Consider the following 19,708-nt stretch of genomic DNA (forward strand, 5'->3'; position numbering starts at 1 on the left):
TAAGTTCTAATGTTCAATAGCAGAGTAGGGTGACTATAGTTAGCAGCAATGTTTTTTATATTTCAAACTAGCTAGAAGAGAGAACTTGAAATGTTCCCAACACATAGAAATGTTAAATACTCTAGATGATGGATACTCCAGATACCCCGACTTGATTATTACACATTCTGTACATTTAACAAATGGTCACATGTACCCCACAAATACGTAAAATATGCATCAATAAAATAAAAAAATAAAAAGAAATAGAAATAGGAGACAAAGGGAATTGTGAACAAAACCTATCACCCATAGGACTTATCACTTCTTTTGCTTTTTGCATTTCTAAAAGGTTAATCTTTTAGCCACTTAAAAATACATTTTAAAGTTTTCAATTATAATTAATTTTCTCTTTTATTAAATATTGACCTTTCCTGCCACTTGAGTTTCAGTTTTAATTGTCATCAGAAGTCACTTAGCATATTCTCTGAAACAGAGCCCTTGCTGGCATTTAGTTTCTTTTTAGTATTTTTGGGATAAAGTAACAGGAAGGCAAATAAATCTTTGTGCTTAATAATCTAATTTTTTAAAAGTCCATGGAAAAACTGAGTGTTCCTTTGAACATCAGTGAGAAAATTCTTCTTTTTTTGTGGTGAATATTCTGGTTGGAATTAGAAGTATATTAGGAATGGAATGGCGTTATAAATAGAATACTACTTGTGGTTCATGCTTAAAATGTACACACAGCATTTTTTCCGTTAGCTTTATTGCATATAGGTTTTAGGTTAGATATGCCTTGCATATAAGGTAATTTTGATGCCATGATGATGTGCTCTATATAAAAAATAACTTTAGATAAGCTCTTCCTTACCCTGTCTCACTCTATGTGATTATTGTGTATTCCTTTTTGGTTTGTTTTCAAAGCTTCCTTTGACTCTATTTACAGGTAAACCAGAGAATAACAGAATTCAACAACAAAAAAATGTAGACATTGTTATAGTGATCTAAATTTATGGACTGTTCATTTTAATTGCAAAGTAGGTTGCCCAATGAAAGTGATTGCCTTTAAAAAAAAAATGAAATAAAGTTGAAAGTTGCATTGCTTCTGAAGTGAAATGGTTGGTTCTTTATTTCTGGTTCCACCTTTTTCATAACAGAACTCAGGAGTATACTTCCATCCTGGTGTGTCCTTCAACTACCATTCCCCCGGTTTTAATTAGAATCTCTGGATATGTAGCAAGGGCCTAATATAGGAAGGAATATAAATTTATATGTGATACGTTTTTTTCTTTCCTCTCTTAGTTTGCAATTTTCTTTCTTTCTTAGATGAGAGGAAAGATGGGAATGAAGGGAGAACCAAGTGAAATTCTTCTTGGCTAAGAGTGTGGCAAATAACAGAAGAACATGATGTGACATCTTTTCTCTTCAAGTGCAGCCTCTGGCCCAGAATCAGAGAGAGATGCTCCATAATGTCACAAGAGCTCTGCTTTCTTTTAGGCATTCTTTCTTTTAGACTTCCATTTTGTTCAAGACAAAAGCAGACACTCTTGAGTAACACCAGTATTTCAGATTCCTATCTGTTTTCTTCTGCTGTCAGTGATGAGTTGGCTAGAAGACGTGGGTTGTTCCCTTAGTCCTCTCCTAGGCTTTACCAGCGCCAGTTTCTGTTTATCCGTTAGGGTATAGAAGAGTAATTTTAGAACAGCAGTTTTTTCATAGTGTTGCCACTCATTTCTTCCTAGCATCCTGGGATCAGTGGAATCAAGGCCAACCTTTAGAGCATATGCAGTGAGTACAGCATTTTAGAGGATTGGACTGGGACTGGGGCTGTTGGGAGGTCTCTACTGGGACCCCTGAGATGCTTGAGCCCAGGTCCTGCAGAATCTGCAGACTGGTTTGCTTCTTACCTTCTTTTCCATGGTTAGAGTGACATAAATGGTTATCATATCTTAAGCAACACTAGGATACACAGCTTTGTGTTAGGTCAGATAGGTTGCAGCTTGCATCCTCAAGGAATTTTATACAGGAAACAGGAAGAAAAGTGTGACAGAATAGTACAAGATGAATATTGATTTAATGTGAAAAAAATTATACAAAACTGTAAGTGTATGGGTAAAATAATATTTTACTCCCTTAATTTCATACCAGAAAAGAAATCCCTTTTGTCCATTTGGTCTGTTTGTCTATACATATGTACATATGCACAAACACATGCATGTATATATATACACACACATCTACATACATACATAACAATGGGACTATGTTGTATGTCATTCTGCATGTTAATTTTTTTTTTTTAGTATATGATGAACATTCTCTGATGTCACTATTCTAGATTGACATATTATTTGTGATAGCTGCATGGTATTTCTAGTATGTATGTACCACACTTTATTTAACTGTTATCTTTTTTTTTTTTTGAGATGGAGTCTCACACTGTCGCCTGTGCTGGAGTGCAATGGCGCGATCTCAGCTCACTGCAACCTCAGCCTCTTGGGTTCAAGTGATTAATGTGCCTCAGCCACTGAGTAGCTGGGATTAGAGGCACGTGCCACCACACCTAGCTAATTTTTGTATTTTTACTAGAGACAGAGTTTCACCATGTTGGCCAGGCTGGTCTCGAGCTCTTAACCTCAAGCCATCTTAACCTCAAGGCTGCCTCAGTCTCCCAAACTGCTGGGATTACAGGTGTGAGCCACTGCACCCCAGCTTATTTAACTGTTATCTTACTGATGAGTATTAAAAAGATGTTGAGTTTTTCACTATGAAGTAATGCTACAATGAACATTCTTATCTGTATGTTTATGCTAGTGTTTTTATCATGTAGAATTCTAGACAATATTTAAATTGTTCAATATTAAGAAATACTGCCTACTCTTACTCCCAAAATGCTGTACCAGTTCATACTCCCACCAATAGGCTATAATAGAGATATTGATTGCATAACATAGTCAAAATTTATCAGGGTAACCAGCCCCCCATATTTCAATGTAGGTTCTTTTCTGTTTTCCTTAAGTATCAGCTGGTCTGAGAAGTAAAGAGAAAGAGTACAAAAGAGAAATTTTACAGCTGGGTCTCCAGGGGTGACATCACATATCGGCAGGTTCCGTGATGCCCCTTGAGCCACAAAACCAGCAAGTTTTTATTAGGGGTTTCAAAATGGGAGGGGTGTACGAATAGGGAATGGGTCACAGAGATCACATGCTTCAAAGGCAATACAATATCACAAGGGCAGAGAGGCAGAGTGAGATCACAAGGCCAGGGCGAAACTAGAATTACTGATGAAAGTCCATGCCCTGCTGGGCACACATTGTCACTGATAAACATCTTAACAGGAAACAGGGTTCGACAGCAGACAACTGGTCTGACTAGAATTCACCAGGCTGGAATTTCCTAATCCTAGCAAGCTTGAGGTCACTGCAGGAGACCAGGGCGTATTTCATCCCTTGTCTACAACTGCATAAGACAGACACTCCCAGAGCGGCCATTTTAGATACCTCTCCCTGGGAATGCATTAATTTTCCTAGGGTTATTCCTTACTGAGAAAAGAATTCAGCGATATTGCTCCTATTTGCTTTCTAAAGAAGAGAAATATGACTCTGTTCTGCCCAGCCCTTCAGGCAGTCAGACTTTATGGTTATCTCCCTTGTTCCCTGAAAATCGCTGTTATCCTGTTCTTTTCAAGGTGCCCAGATTTCATATTGTTCAAACACACATGTTTTACAAACAATTTGTGCAGATAACGCAATCATCACAGGGTCCTGAGGTGACATACATCCTCAGCTTATGAAGATGACGGGATTAAGAGATTAAAGTAAAGACAGGCATAGAAAAGGAAAAGAGTATTGATTGGGGAAGTGATAAATGTCCATGAAATCTTCACAGTTTATGTTCAGAGATTGCAGTAAAGATAGGCATAAGAAATTATAAAAGTATTAATTTGGGGAACTAACAAATGTCCATGAAATATTCACAATTTATGTTCTTCTGCCATGGCTTCAGCGGGTCCGTCCCTTCAGGTTCCCTGACTTCCTGCGACAGAAGTCTGTAGAAGATTATGGTTATAATATGTTGTAATTTGATATCACTTTGTAGTTTATAATTCACTTTCATCTATCTTATTTAATTCACCAGCCTATGATGTGGTTTTATATCTGCATCTTTGAGATAAGGACATTTGAGAGTCAGGAAAGTTCACTGACTTGCCTGAACATCTTAGTTAATAAATGGAAGGGCCAAGACTATTACCCAGATATTTTTTCTCTACTTTTGACATCCTTATAGTAAGTTAATTTAGGAAAGGCTTGAGGTTGGCCATATTTAGATGACATTTTCTTAGCATTTGTGAAAGTTGATAGGTTTTATGTAGTACTGGGTTACTATGGATTTGAAGGAAGAGAAAAATACAGAAAATGATTCAAATCAAATTTCATATAAAGAGAACATATTTATTGAACCATGAAATAATTTTTTGGTTGTATATATACGTAATATCTATCTGTAGATATACATACATGCCTATATATCTATCTGTAGATATAGATACATGCCTGTATCTGTATCTAATCTGTATATCTTTATGTCTCTGTCTAGGCAGCCTAATGAATTTTAACATCAAGGCAGAATTGTGTATAATGAGTTTCTTTCTAAGTTGTAATATGGTGGTCCTATCTCTTTTGTAAGATTTGCAGTCTGAGTCATGGTAGAGATAACAGGCAGTTAGACACATTAGTTAGCATGCACTCTGAATACAGGGCCATTTGAAGGCCTAACTGGTGAGGCAAAGATAGCAGGATTCTCCTGGAAGGGTTAGAGATGGAAGTTGTAGAAGAGAGGCTATGATTCTAATGGGCTGGTAAAGCCAGTATACTCCAGCATGTATGTGGATCCAAGGATGGTCTTTTATTGGAAATTAGAAAGTGAGGTTGGTTTTGAAAATTTTCAGTATAGAGATACAGTCAAAATAATATAAAAGAAGAGAAAAAGGAAAGGAGCAGAAAGGAAGGAAAATAAAACCATTTTGAAGAATTAGAGATGGCAGGACGAGATAAAGAAAGAAGCTGGCCCTGTTTAGTTGACTGGAGTTCAGTGTAGGTGTCCCACTTTTTTGCTGCTTTTCTCTGCAGTCCCAGTTTTGATGAGGACTGCTTTGCAGAGTTTTATGGACGCCCTCAGGACTTCAGCCTGTGAAACTCTTCTGAAAAACAGCCAGCATTTATATTACTGCAGCATTGGGAAAACCTTTTGGGCACTGAAAGAACTGGCCTGAAGAAGTCTTTGCTTTTACTCACTAAATATTCACTTCTATTGGGATTGTAGAATTTTCATTTTGTTTCATGTGAAATTGTGATTAAAAGGTGGTCACTCCAGTTTTAGCAACCGCATGGGAAAACTAATCTCGTTACTTTGGAGCTTTATTGTATTTTTACCAGATATTTGTATCATCTGCATTGGGAAACACCGAGCAAATTCAGCACTGTTAAGATTTTTTTTACTGAGTCTTATTTTTTGAAAGGAAAAAAAAGTATTTGTATTTTTCATGCATATTTACATTCCATGTGTCATATATTTTTGGCAGACCTAGACTTCTGTAATCAAGGCATAGAGCCCTACATTTACATGAATATCCTGGTAAAATATATGGATATAATCCTGATTCATTTCCACATCATTTCTAAATTTATTGTAATTGCTTTTTAAATTTAGCAATATGTTTTTGAAAATATACAAGTGATATGTAAAAGAAAACAAAGTGTTATGTTTTTCTTATACTGGTGGCATTTCTGTACGTTATATTCTCTGTTTTATAGCATAGCATAGTGACTGAGAACAGACTTCCTGGGTTTAATTCTCAGCTTTGCCCGTTATTAGTCATGTGACCTTGGACATGTTACTTGACCATTCTGTACAATCATTCTGTCATCCTTAAAATGGATATTATAGCAGCAGGAATATCATAGTTGCTGTGAAATTTTTAAAGCTAACATATTCAAAGAGCTTAAGGCAGTTCTTTGATATTATACTTCCTAACAAAACTCAGGAGATAAAAGGTTATTCTTAAGAATGCAGATTGCCCCTTTGAATACTGAATATCTTGATATGTCTGTTCCTTTATGCTTCTGGATACTTAAAAAACAAAATTTTAAGAGTTTTTTTTTTTTTTTTTTGAGTTCCCACTGTTTTTATTTGAAATCTGTAACCACAGTGGAGGTGATTATTAACTTTCTGATTACTTTTTTCTGATATGTATAGGATATTGTGTGAAAGGAAGGAGGCACAGGATACTAAATATATTGATGTTATGCTTGATGGCCTAATTTGGTAAAATCCAGCATATGGATATATTCTAATAAAAACAAAGTCACCAATCATGGAAGTAGTCCGTGTAATCCACTTGTCACCAAGTAGCTGGCTAGTGTCTCCAGGAGATTATGTCATATTCAGTAAGTTTAGTTTTGGTCCCTGTGTTCCCACGTTGCGTGTTCAGTGGCTATAGCTAGATTGATCTGGGTGAGTGAAAGTCCATGTTATTGAGCACATGTACAACCTCTGTCCCTTCTGCCATGGCTATGTTGTTCACGAACTCTTTAGGGAAGGACAGGAGTGACTAGAGAAAGAGATTGGTTGATCTCAATAGAATAGGTCATCTTGTCTGCCTGGTTATCAAGCTCTTCTATTGAAAATTGCTATTTGGTGAGCATTTACATGACTAGCCAGTCAAACCATTAGCTACTGTCTATGATGAATGTAGTTTTTCATCTCTGGCATGAATTCTTCAAAATGAACAACCAAGTATAGTATTCAAAATGTTGCCCACTGGGAGGTTTTCTCTGCTCTGCCCTTAAGGGCTTCCAAGCGGGGCTGTAATGCTACAACTCAGCACAATAAATCAGGCCTAAATTTTTTTCTTCTTTAGTTAACTGGTCATGAGAAACTCCTCTCAGTGAGGTGACAGGTGAAGTTTAAAGAGAGGATCATTACAGCAAAAATAGGAGCTGTGGGAATCTCAGCCATTTGCTCATGTAACCGAACTGTGCCCTGAGCACCTGCCAGGTCTGATTTCATACATACCCTTCTGCATAAGGCTGAAATGCTCCATGCAAACCCAACTGTATGGCTTCAGAAGGTCAGACAGCACCAAGTTTATGTGGAGCACTCATGTTCCATAGCTTTGTTCCAAAATACTAAAGATCTGGTCTGACCTTTAAGGGGCCTGCCAAATGCTATACAGAATCCCTGTGTGCCACAGACACTTAAAACACCAGTGAATCTTTCGGCTCAGTGGCAGAGCAGGTTTCATAACAGCCTGGACCTGTTGTGGAGCCTTCTCTTATTATTACTGATTACTCAAATATGGCAGCTTTTCAAGCTACTTGATCAATAGGTCAGAATAACATACCCAAATGAGGTGTATGTTGCCTCCAGAGTCCAGAAAAGCCAATTAAATGCTGTGTCTCTGTATTAGTGGTAGGCAAGATATCTTGAAATACTATAAGACCCCTAGAAAATTTAAAAGATGTAGTCAGCATGTAATGGACAGCATGACATTCTATGGACTAGAAGTACAACCAAGGTCCCTGTGGACTAGATTATGATAGTGTGCAGGAGACTTGACAGAGCCCTGAGGTAGGACAGTAGGGTAGGCAAATGCTTCAAGTAGTCTGCTAACACATATAGAGAAAACCAGAATTTGACAGATCAATAGCCGTATACCAGATGCCAGGAAATACATTGATGTGCTCCATCAGTAAAACCACATCTGATACAGCATCTGCACTCTTCAGAATCCATCTGTTTTCTACAAAGCCAAAGAGGCAACTTGAATAGAGATATGGCAGAATTGATCACCTTCTTCTTCCAAGTCCTTGATGGTGACTCTAATCTTTGCAATCTCTGCAGGAATTAAATGTTGCTTTTGGTTTACCATTTTCACAGGTAGAAATAGATAGTTCTAGGGGTTTGCAGTTAACCTTTCCTACCATTATAGCCCTTGCTCCACAGATTAGAGAACCAGTGAGGGAATCTGCTGAGTTTGTCTGTTCTAACACTGCATTTCAAAACTGGTAGAATAACCATGGCATGAGTTCTGGGATGAGTGGGAGTTGTACTGAGCCCAAACTTCATTAATCATGAGATTTCCATAAACTTCTGCTCTGAATAGAAGCAGTACCATAGAATATGATACTGACATGGTTGGGATGTTTGTCCCCTCCAAATCTCATGTTGAAATGTAATCCCCAATGTTGGAGGTTTGGACCTGCTGAGAGCTATTTGAGTCATGGGGTGGATCCCTCATGAAAGGCTTGATGCTGTCCTCCGAATAGTGAGTGAGTTTTTGCTCTGAGTTCACACAAGATTTGGTTGTTTAAAAGGCTGTGGCACTAACCCCTCTTGCTCTCTTTTCCTGCTCTCACCCTTCACCTTCCACCGTGATTGTAAGCCTCCTGAAACCTCTCCAGGAGCAGATGCTAGCACCATGCTTCTCACACACCCTGCAGAATTGTGAGCCAAAATAAACCTCTGTTTCTTATAAATTATGCAGCCTCATCCTTTGGGGAAAAAAGTGTGTGTGTGTGTATGTATATATATGTATATATAAATGCTAACAAATTTATAAGAAAAAGATAAACAACCCAGCTGAAAGATGAACAAAGGACTTGAACAAAAACTTCACAAAAATATCCAAACAGCCAAAACAAAACAAAAAAAAAATGGAGAATAAATATGTAAGTGAATTATTAATTTTAGGATTTCTAAAAGTTAAGAAAGGAAAATATTCTACTGTTGGCTTATCAGTAAATATACTATTTACATAACTACATTATTACAGTACTGTAACTCAAAAGTTTCAAATAAAGATTTTGATAGTACAAAGGGAAGAGAAATAAATTGGGCAATGCTGTGACAGCTAAATCTACATCTATACTTACAGGAAATCAGGAGTTAATATATATAATTGATAAACCAATAAGTAATTTCTTCATGTTATTTAGATATATAAAGAATATATAAAGAATAAAAATAGGAAAAAACCTTTAATTAAGAATGACTATTACTAAAAACAGGAATGGGGTGGTGAAGGTTGGGACAGGGTTTGATGATCACCTTAAAACTTATCTAATTATTTTTAAAATGTGTGTATTTCATGAATATTAAGATGAGTAAACAAAAAATTGATCCCACAAAACAGTGCAAATGAATTTAGTTATCTAAATATTTATCGGACTGTGTGCAAAGCATAGTGGTTGTAGGGAGCAATGGGATTAATAAAATCAATGGCTGCCTTCTAGAAGAATATAGCCTTTTCAGAGAATAAAACAAGTATTTAAAGCACTCCAAAGATCACTTGAGCTTGGGAGGTTGAGGCTGCCGTGAGCTGTGATTGTGCCACCGCACTCCAGTCTGGGTGATATACCCTGCTTAAAAAAAACAAAATAAAGCACTCCAGTGGCAGATAAGACTAAGGAAAGAGAACCAAGAGAATACCGCAACCTCCACTGACCATTCTAGCTACTGAAGCCCTATAAATGTGACATTCTGGCACACTCCAAATATAAAACACTCCACTTATATCATTAACCTGATAACCCCAGCATTGTTTCTGTAGATGCAATAAGAGAGAATCATAAATCCAGTCACTTCTACCATATGTGAGTTTTACAAATGTACATACATGTGGTGTGTTTGTATAAACATATGTGTATTATGTATGCATATATCATGTGCACACATTCACACATAATTTAAAATGTTTCTCACTTGGAAGATTTGTTAAACATTTCCGACAAATGGCAAATAAAGACTAGTCTAGATTGGATTTAACATTAGGACTGCTGTGTAAATGTTACCAACCTAAGCTAATTGTCTGTTGATCTCATGCTGCTACTGTCCTATTTCATTTGGAAATACAAATTTTAAGTATGAAACTTTTTTACTTAGTCTTATATAAAATTCAAAGAAACTTCAGGTCACAGTGATATTTGATGAGAAATGCTTAGAGGAAAGAATATTTTAATGTAGTTACTGTGAGCATTCAGGAGCACTGCTTTGGTTATTATACTTCGTAAGAAAAGGAAGAAGGCCAGGGAATATTTACATTCCAGTGAGCCAGGAGTGAAGTAAGACCACTGTACAGATACTGAATGAAGCAAAGGCATTATTAAGTCTGTTCATGCTATGTTCCTTAGTATTTTAAATTCAAGTTATTTCCCTTAATGTTTAACTACAAAAATGCCTTTGTTTAATCTCTTTGTTACAAACTCTTTATTTCTTAGAGAAATTGACCATTTATATTTAATAGGCACCGAAAAGTTTATTAGAGTCTCTGCTTATGGGCTGGTTTGACAGTGGGTGGGCTTCCATGTACAGGGTGACTGGGCACCAAGCTGGCATTCTACCATCAGATATTAGTATCTAGAGGTTTTTCCTCTGTGGCTATTTAGTTACAGTCTTTCAGTCTTCTGCATAGGCAATATGTTCCTGGCTTCTGGCAGTCTGAGAGCAGGATGGCGAAAGGAGCTGTGTTCTCAAATTGAATATGCATTCACTCAGTTCCCCCGTTTTCAGCCTTGCACTGATATTTTCGACTTTGGTGCTTGTCAGGTTCAGTTGTGCCACAGAGTTGGGCTACTGAAATGGAGATAGATGCTTTCATATGATTGTTCAGAGAGGAGGAGAACTAGGTGTGCAGTGGGGTTCCAGTGTCTCTGATTTTCAGTCAGTTTTCCAGTTTTCAGCTCTACCTATACTCTCTGTGGTAACTGGCATCCACAGATTCTCTGGGGATCTACAGGATCGTTTCAGTTTTTTCGAAGCATATTTCCCTGGAAGTATTGAGAATAAATTGTTCTCTGTTCTGCTTTCTTAAGTCAGTTACCACAACACCATTTGCTTTTTTTTTTGCCTTAAAACATTAAAAAACATCCTGGCTAACCAGGTGAAACCCCATCTTTACTAAAAATACAAAAAAAAAAAATTAGCTGGGTGTGGTGGTGGGTGCCTGTAGTCCCAGCTACTTGGGAGGCTGAGGCAGGAGAATGGTGTGAACCCGGGAGGTGGAGCTTGCAGTGAGCTGAGATCGTGCCACTGCACTCCAGCCTGGGCAACAGAGCGAGACTCCGTCTCAAAAAAATAAATAAATAAATAAATAAATAAATAAATAAATAAAATGAATTAAAAAATTTTTTTTATCTACTAATGTGTCTTTCATTTATACCTCTTGTCCTTTTGGTTTATATACTTTGTTTAAAAAAATCCCTTTACTGTCATTTCAGTGTGATTTTGGGGATGTGGACTGTGGTCAGTCTGCATTTTTAACCAGAAATTTAGAAGCCTTTTATTTGCTCACCATTTTCGTTTTAGTATCTGGCACGTAGTAGGTTCTTAAACAGATATTTGATGAAATATTAAATGAATTGTTAGAAGTTTTTATAGTTGTGGGAGGCTTTTATGGTAGAATGATGTTATGACTATGCAAATATAACAAGTTAAAAGGCATCTTTTAAATTATGGTTTTACTTTGGCTTCATTCCATTTTTTGTTTTTGTTCCTTAACATGGTCAAGGGAATGAAATACTTTGAACAGTGTAGTAGTGCAGGATGGATATATGTTAGTTTACTTGGTCAAACACAATTTTAGCTGTCACATTAGGCTTAAGATACACAATTGTCTATTTATAATTTTTCTAGAGAAATTACCTCTACCTCTATAGTGGTAGACTTGTATTGAGATTAATTTATAATTATGCACAGCCTTTAGTCTTAATTATATGTATATTTAGGGTACTTCTGTAGAGGCCGATGGTGATTATGGTGTAAAAATCTTCCAACTACCACTGCTGTCTTTCCACTGGCCCCTTTGTGGTTAATAAAGTTCAAGAGCAGCTGGCTTAGTGTGGCATCATATCCAGGTATGTTTTGTATTACAAAGTGAATATGTGAGGATAGATAAAATCTAGTAAGGGCAAAGAAATTAAACTGTAGAAGTGAAAGTAAGTAGTAAAGTTGATATTTTGAAGGAGTAGATCAGGATTCTTCTTTTTTATAAAGGCAGCCCTGGACAAAGAAAGATGGGATTGTAGAGCTATAGGTATAGTAGAGAGTCCCTGATTTGGCTACATTGCTGGATCTTAGATCTTAGAAATGTGATATTCCTGCCCATCATACACTAGTAAGTGAATGAATGAAATTTTGACAATGACCCTTAAAATCAATGACTAGGCTGGGTGCAGTGACTGATGCCTGTAATCCCAGCACTTTGGGAGGCTGAAGCAGGTGGATCGCCTGAGGTCAGGAGTTCCAGAACAGCCTGACCAACATGGAGAACCCCCATCTCTACTAAAAATACAAAGTTAGCTGGGCATGGTGGCACATAGCTGTAATCCCAGCTACTGGGGAGGCTGAGGCAGGAGAATCGCTTGAATGTGGGAGGCGGAGGTTATGGTGAGCCGAGATCGCGCCGTTGCACTCCAGCCTGGGCAACAAGAGTGAAACTCTGTTTAAAAAAAAAAAAAAAAAAATTCAGTGACTGATTCTAAGTCAAAATAATGAGTAAACTGCAATTTGTTTTAAACTGCTGTACATTTATGTTTTCCCAGTCTTTTAAGAGCTTATTAAAGGAATCTTGCCAGAAATTCAGAGACTTCTTTCTAACTATAAAGAGGTTACCTGTCCAGTAAAGACCTACATAAGGAAAAACCCATACCACAAAATGTGTAAGACAGCAGATTAAGAAAGTCCCTTACAGAAAACTCTAGAGCTACAGAAATCTGGTTAAGAAATTGGGGGTTAGGATAAGACAAATGTGATAAGAAACTCTTTGGAGTAGATTCTTTGTAAGTTTTCTGGAGTAGATTCTTCATACCTGAATTTTTTTAGTCATCTCTCCTTTAACATCTCTAACTTTGTTATTTGGTTGACACATTCTGATCAAGTTGCTAACACAAAATAAGATTGGTTATTTAGGGAGAAGAAAATAGAGAAGATAGATGTATATATATCAGAAAAGAAAGGATGAAAGTCAGTGGACTTGGGAGAGAAGAGAGACTATGAGAAACAAAGAGAGCTTTAGTAAAATAAAACTTCTGAAAATATTACCAAGACTTCTTACTTAGAATTTTTCTCTCCTCTTGAGTAAATTCTCCAGTATGGTTGGTGGTGGAACTTCTGGAAAGAAATTAAAAATGAATGAATTTTTAATTCAAAAACTAAAAATGAAAAAAAATTGATGAATTAATTGGATAAATAAATAGAAAGCAAGCCAATAAAACGTTTCAGATCTTCATTGACAATTACCTAGTACCTACTTAATAAGGATGTTAGAACTAAAAATTGTTATGTGTGAAATAGGAAACCTGCTTTAGGTTTCTTTGTCATCCGGTTTTGTGCTAATGTAAAATTAGAGTAAGAACTTGTACCAAACAACTATTAACTAAAAAAAATAGTGCTCTCAGGAGAACCAGGTAATAAAAATCTTTATTAATAGTGACTATAGAAAAGCATGAAAATTAAAATTAACATTTAATTAAAATTAAAGCCACTGGAAATATTTTAAAAATTAACAGTAAGATTATAACTTTTGTCTTTGGGGCAGTAATACGTTTTGAGATTCCTTGCACTTTTGCTTTATATATGAATGTCATGAAATTTCCACCATGGTTGACGAAAGATAAAATAACAACAGTATTTTAGTGTTGACTACACTGGAGGCTAAAATATTTTTAAAGGATCAAAAAGAGCAAAACTGATCCTTCATAATGAAAGGCAGCCCTGGAGTTAAATGTTATTTACAAATCTCATTTCTCATTGATTTTTTGTGTTTTGGTTTTGTTTTCAGGCAAAAGGACTCTTGTGGAAGATGGAACTCATTGTCCATTTTCCAGAATGTATTTCCAAGCCCATCAATGGAACCTGATACTGCTGTTCTGTGTTGAAATGCTTGAAGAACACCTGCATCTCTGCTTGCATCTTCCATCCTACCGAAACCATGGTCTTCTCGGCAGTGTTGACTGCGTTCCATACCGGGACATCCAACACAACATTTGTAGTGTATGAAAACACCTACATGAATATTACACTCCCTCCACCATTCCAGCATCCTGACATCAGTCCATTGCTTAGATATAGTTTTGAAACCATGGCTCCCACTGGTTTGAGTTCCTTGACAGTGAATAGTACAGCTGTGCCCACAACACCAGCAGCATTTAAGAGCCTCAACTTGCCTCTTCAAATTACCCTTTCTGCTATAATGATATTCATTCTGTTTGTGTCTTTTCTTGGGAACTTGGTTGTTTGCCTCATGGTTTACCAAAAAGCTGCCATGCGATCTGCAATTAACATCCTCCTTGCCAGCCTGGCTTTTGCAGACATGTTGCTTGCAGTGCTGAACATGCCCTTTGCCCTGGTAACTATCTTTACTACCCGATGGATTTTTGGGAAATTCTTCTGTAGGGTATCTGCTATGTTTTTCTGGTTATTTGTGATAGAAGGAGTAGCCATCCTGCTCATCATTAGCATAGATAGGTTCCTTATTATAGTCCAGAGGCAGGATAAGCTAAACCCATATAGAGCTAAGGTTCTGATTGCAGTTTCTTGGGCAACTTCCTTTTGTGTAGCTTTTCCTTTAGCCATAGGAAACCCTGACCTGCAGATACCTTCCCGAGCTCCCCAGTGTGTGTTTGGGTACACAACCAATCCAGGCTACCAGGCTTATGTGATTTTGATTTCTCTCATTTCTTTCTTCATACCCTTCCTGGTAATATTGTATTCATTTATGGGCATACTCAACACCCTTCGGCACAATGCCTTGAGGATCCATAGCTACCCTGAAGGTATATGCCTCAGCCAGGCCAGCAAACTGGGTCTCATGAGTCTACAGAGACCTTTCCAGATGAGCATTGACATGGGCTTTAAAACACGTGCCTTCACCACTATTTTGATTCTCTTTGCTGTCTTCATTGTCTGCTGGGCCCCGTTCACCACTTACAGCCTTGTGGCAACATTCAGTAAGCACTTTTACTATCAGCACAACTTTTTTGAGATTAGCACCTGGCTACTGTGGCTCTGCTACCTCAAGTCTGCATTGAATCCACTGATCTACTACTGGAGGATTAAGAAATTCCATGATGCTTGCCTGGACATGATGCCTAAGTCCTTCAAGTTTTTGCCGCAGCTCCCTGGTCACACAAGGCGACGGATACGTCCCAGTGCGGTCTATGTGTGTGGGGAACATCGGACGGTGGTGTGAATATTGGAACTGACTGACATTTTGGGTGATGCTTGTTCTTTATTGACATTGAAGTTTCTATCTCATAGCCTCTCCACTTATACTTTATTGTTTTTTATGGACTTTGTGTATGTATATGTGTGAGCAGTGTAAAGAAAGAATGGTAATTATGGTTCTGTTACCAAGAATAAACAATAGGAAAGTGATTACAAATATTACCTCCAGGGTTCAATAGAAATCCTCAATTTAGGGTGAGGAGATGTTTTTTTGGTTTTGGTTTTTGGATTTTTCCTTGATTGATTTTGTTTTCATAGTAGGAATCAGGATTGAGCTTTATTGAGCCTGCAGTTATATTGAATTGTAGGCATTTTATGTGCTGCTAAGGTATGCTTAGTTGAGTTTATTAAGACTTTTTTTTTTCTGGAAGACACTGCTGCTTTTTACCATCACATTGGAGCCAAACATCTCAATCAATATATATTTAGATTTATTTTAAAAACTAACCCAAGAAGGTTAGTGACATTTTAAAGGTCATTACTATTTACTTTGGTGCACTTTAAGAGACAATGTACAAATTAATTCAGTCTTATTTTTCAGAATTGTTTTTATACATGATACGTGCTTTAGGAAACGTGCATTATCATTTATGGGAAGATAGTTTTAAAAAATGTTTTATCTGCATGTACAGTTGTAAAAGAGAGAACATAAAATGTAGAAATTTTTCTAAGCACAATAGCAACTCTTCAGAGCAATAGCACAAAATCAAGGAGACAGCATCCTTGCGAATTTAAAAGGTGAATGTAGTGAGGGGGATGGCAGGTGGCTGGTGCAGGCTGTGGTGATTCCTTTTACTCAAGGGTTTTTGTGGAGTATAGGGAGAAGGGGTTGACATTTATGGACCTATGTTTCAGGCACTGTACATCATTTTATCCTCACAAGATGCTGTGAGGTAGGTATTATTGTTTTCATTCTTAGAGGTGAAGAAAGCAGGTCTCAGAGGGACTAAAATCCTGCCCAAGGTTAGTGGTAGAGCTGGGATCCAAAAATCTGTCAGAATCCTGAGGCTGCGCTGTTCCAGTATGCCACACAGACAGTTCATTCAGTTTAGATGTCTCATAGTCAAGAGGGAACTCTATGCATCCTTTAATTTTTTAGACTATAATATTCTTTTTAAAAATTAGCCTTTATTTTCTTACTACCAAAAGAAATATGAAGGCATTACAGAAACACTGGAAAATAGAAAAGAAAAAATATAATCACTTACAACTACTTTTTGTTTTTTGGAGACAGAGTCTCGCTTTGCCACCCAGGCTGGAGTGCAGTGGTGTGATCATGGCTCATTGTAGCCTCAACCTTGCAGGCTCAGGTAATCCTCCTGCACACACACACACACACACACACACGTGTGTGCCACCACACCCAGCTAATTTTTTGTATTTTCTTTTGTAAAGACAAGGTTTCACCATGTTACCCAGGCTGGTCTCAGACTCCTGAGCTCAAATGATCTGCCTGCCTTGGCCTCCCAAAATGTTGGGATTACAGGCATGAGCCACCACACCTGATTTACAACCACTGTTTAATGTGAGACTTAAAAATCTTAGATAAATAAGGCTATGAAGGAAATCCAGTGATTTTTTTGTTTTTGATTTGCAAAACAAGTGACTAACAATTATTGAGAAATTAAAGAGCTGTGTGTAGGTCTTGAGCCTGTGGGTTTGGGGGTTTCTAGTTGTCCACCTGTGTTAGTTCTAAGTGTTCTGGGTAAAACAGTATTGCCCCAATGCTTGCCCTAGCAGAGCTGGAGTTTGTGAACGTACTCAGATGTGTGTCTCCTACAAAGAAGGGAAAATGAACCCTGGTCTGAGCCTAGAACAAGTTTTAATGGGGCATGTCTGACATTTCAAATTATTTTTCTCTTGCTGACAGTCTGCTCCCAGGTACATCTAAGGCCTTGGTCAGCTTCTCTGTTACCAGTGGCTCACTTTATAAAACAGCCCACAGGGATAAGGGCTGAAAGTATAGCCACTTGGCTACATCATTGATTAATTAAGTAAGTTAACTGTGGACTTACAGCATCTTTTCAGGATGTTAGTGCTTTGTGAGCCAGTGGAAAAAAAATAAGCTTCTATTTCTTCATTTGTAAAACCAGAGAGTTGGATTAGATGAATCTCTAACGTCCTGTCCAACTCAAATGTGCTTTCCTCCATACTAGGGTATAGATTTTTGAAGAGCCAAGCTGACTTCAGCATCACCTCACTCTTTGGTCTCTAGTATTACTTCTTTACATTTTACTTCATTACCTATTTCTTAATATTAAATATCTGAAGAGCTTGTGGCACTGTGTCCGGAGTTTAGGGCATTGAAAGGTTGATGACATCATGAAAGACCTGGGAAACCCTGCTCTTAAGGAAATTGTACCGGTGTTGGAACTCATTGACCAGTTAAAGAGCTCTTTGGAGACTCAAGCATATTATTCAACATGTTTTTGGGATTATCTTCAAATGATAGTCACCTACCTCTTTCATTTCTAATTTTTATTCACAAGTAAAATTGTTTTTGTCCATAGGGATTTTATAGGACATAAGCACTGTAGTAGATACTAGTAGCATGTTGTATTTTGCTTTCCATTTTCAATATAAACTAGATTTCAAGCAGATATCGATACGGACTTTTTTTTATTAGACTTTCTCTGAGGAAAGTCAGCATGATCTGTATTCATCTTACATATTGGTAGGTCATGAAGACTCCTTTTTGGCTGGAGTTGAAACTGAGCTTTGTTTTCTTTGTTCCTGTTTTATGGGCAGTCTTTAGGTACTTTCATGCTACTTAATAGGCAGTGCCTCATTTGGTGAGAGTTCTGGAGTGCCTGCCGAGACGCTCCCTGTTTGTGAACAAAGATTATGAAGGGGTCTTTGTGAGAATTCAGCAACAACACTGAACAGCATTTTTTTTTTACACTGGATTATCTTGATCTGATGAGAGTTTACAAATCATTTTGAACATTTTTATTATGTATACATTTTGAAAGCTTTAAAAATAAGTACTACGGAGCACCTTTGAGAAATGTAGGAGCAAAATCATTTGTTGCCTATTCCCCCATATTTTCTTGAGGCAGGGAAAGATACCACTACTAATTCTCACTGCTGACAGGCATAATCCGAAATGGTTTTTTGTTTGCCTATTTTTCCTTCTGGCTAGTAAGAAGCATGACCACAAACGAAATATTTGTGGTCAAAAGAAAGATGCAAGAGAAATTCCAAATAGTATGAAGTCATGTTTTTTAAACTTTTAATACGTGTTTAAGCATTCCCAAGGGAGCTTGTTAGCAGTACAGATTCCTGGGCCCCCAGAGGGTCTGTGGTTGAGCCCAGGAATGTGCATTTTTATTTTATTGAGCACTCTGCCTGACTCTGGCTCAGGTAGTCCCTGGGAAACACTTCAGGAAACATTCCTGTAGAAAATATATCTATTTAAATATTGTCTGTTTTATCCCACAATGTTTGTTTTGCATCGCAAGCCATTATCTTCTAGGCATGGGTAATCCACATTGAGAGGAAAATCTACACAACATTGTGCCTAATTTGCTGCCACCTGTGTTTGTGCTGGATCTTGCCAGTGTTAGCTTTATTTTCTTTCAACTGGCAAAATACTGATAAAGCATATAGCTTCACAGTAGAGCAAAAAAGGTGACTAAATTGAAAGTCATGACTGTCAGCAGTCTAATTATGCTAATATTTTATTTTCTTCTAGAGAGGTATCTTTATTGTATGTAATTCCCTGAAGAAATGTAAAGATTTATCTAATTCCCATTGCTCTGCCAGTTGTGTTCGATGGAAGCATTGAAGTAAAATAAAATAACCTTTTTAATCTCTGTATTTCTGTTGCCCACAAAGATATTTAAATTTTTTCTTGATCTTTGTTTTTGTTTATGTGAAAATATTTACGTATGTATCATTTCTGTATATATCACAGAAAAGTTTTCACTTGCTTGACATTTTATTCTACAATGATTTTTAGTTTAAGTTTAAAGAATGGCTACATTCAGATTTATTTTCACAACTATAGTCCTGCTAAACTGCCTTCATTGAAAACTCAGTTTTTATAATAAAAAATGTCAAAGCACAAGTTTGTTATTGGAGGTAAATTATAAGTTTCTCAGATATCTATTGGTACTAGACCTTTGTGATTAAAATTAATTTATTTTACAATAGTAACTGACCTATATGGAGAAAAAGAAACACCTTGAATTATGGGTTCTAATATTTAAATATAAAAAAATAAAAAAATATGGTTATTTGTGCATATTCTTATCACAACCAAGAAAACAGCTCCTAATAAGAAAATAAATAAATATTTAACATTTCTAAAGTGGAGTTTTTTTTAAAAAAAGGACTACTGCATCTCATTTAGAAACGTTTATCATGAATAATAATTTCTGTTAAAAGCTGAATTTAGCTTCAGATTGTGCTTCCTTTGGGTTCTTATTTTCAAATTAGACCTCAA

At 36.9% G+C, this 19,708-nt stretch overlaps 1 protein-coding gene across 1 annotated transcript in view; it reads left to right on the top strand.

The window, feature by feature from the left end:
• The window catches only part of GPR63 (G protein-coupled receptor 63), a 43,843-nt gene extending 24,516 nt beyond the window's left edge, over nt 1-19,327 (top strand). Inside the window, exon 2 of the mRNA XM_001100856.5 lies at nt 13,817-19,327. Coding sequence (XP_001100856.2) covers nt 13,967-15,226 — 1,260 coding nt within the window. The 5' untranslated portion in view covers nt 13,817-13,966 and the 3' untranslated portion in view covers nt 15,227-19,327. The remainder of the gene's footprint in view (nt 1-13,816) is intronic.
• Nucleotides 19,328-19,708: the final 381 nt, after the last annotated feature.

This window comes from Macaca mulatta, chromosome 4 (assembly GCF_049350105.2).
Source record: "Macaca mulatta isolate MMU2019108-1 chromosome 4, T2T-MMU8v2.0, whole genome shotgun sequence".
NCBI classification, from domain to species: domain Eukaryota; kingdom Metazoa; phylum Chordata; class Mammalia; order Primates; family Cercopithecidae; genus Macaca; species Macaca mulatta.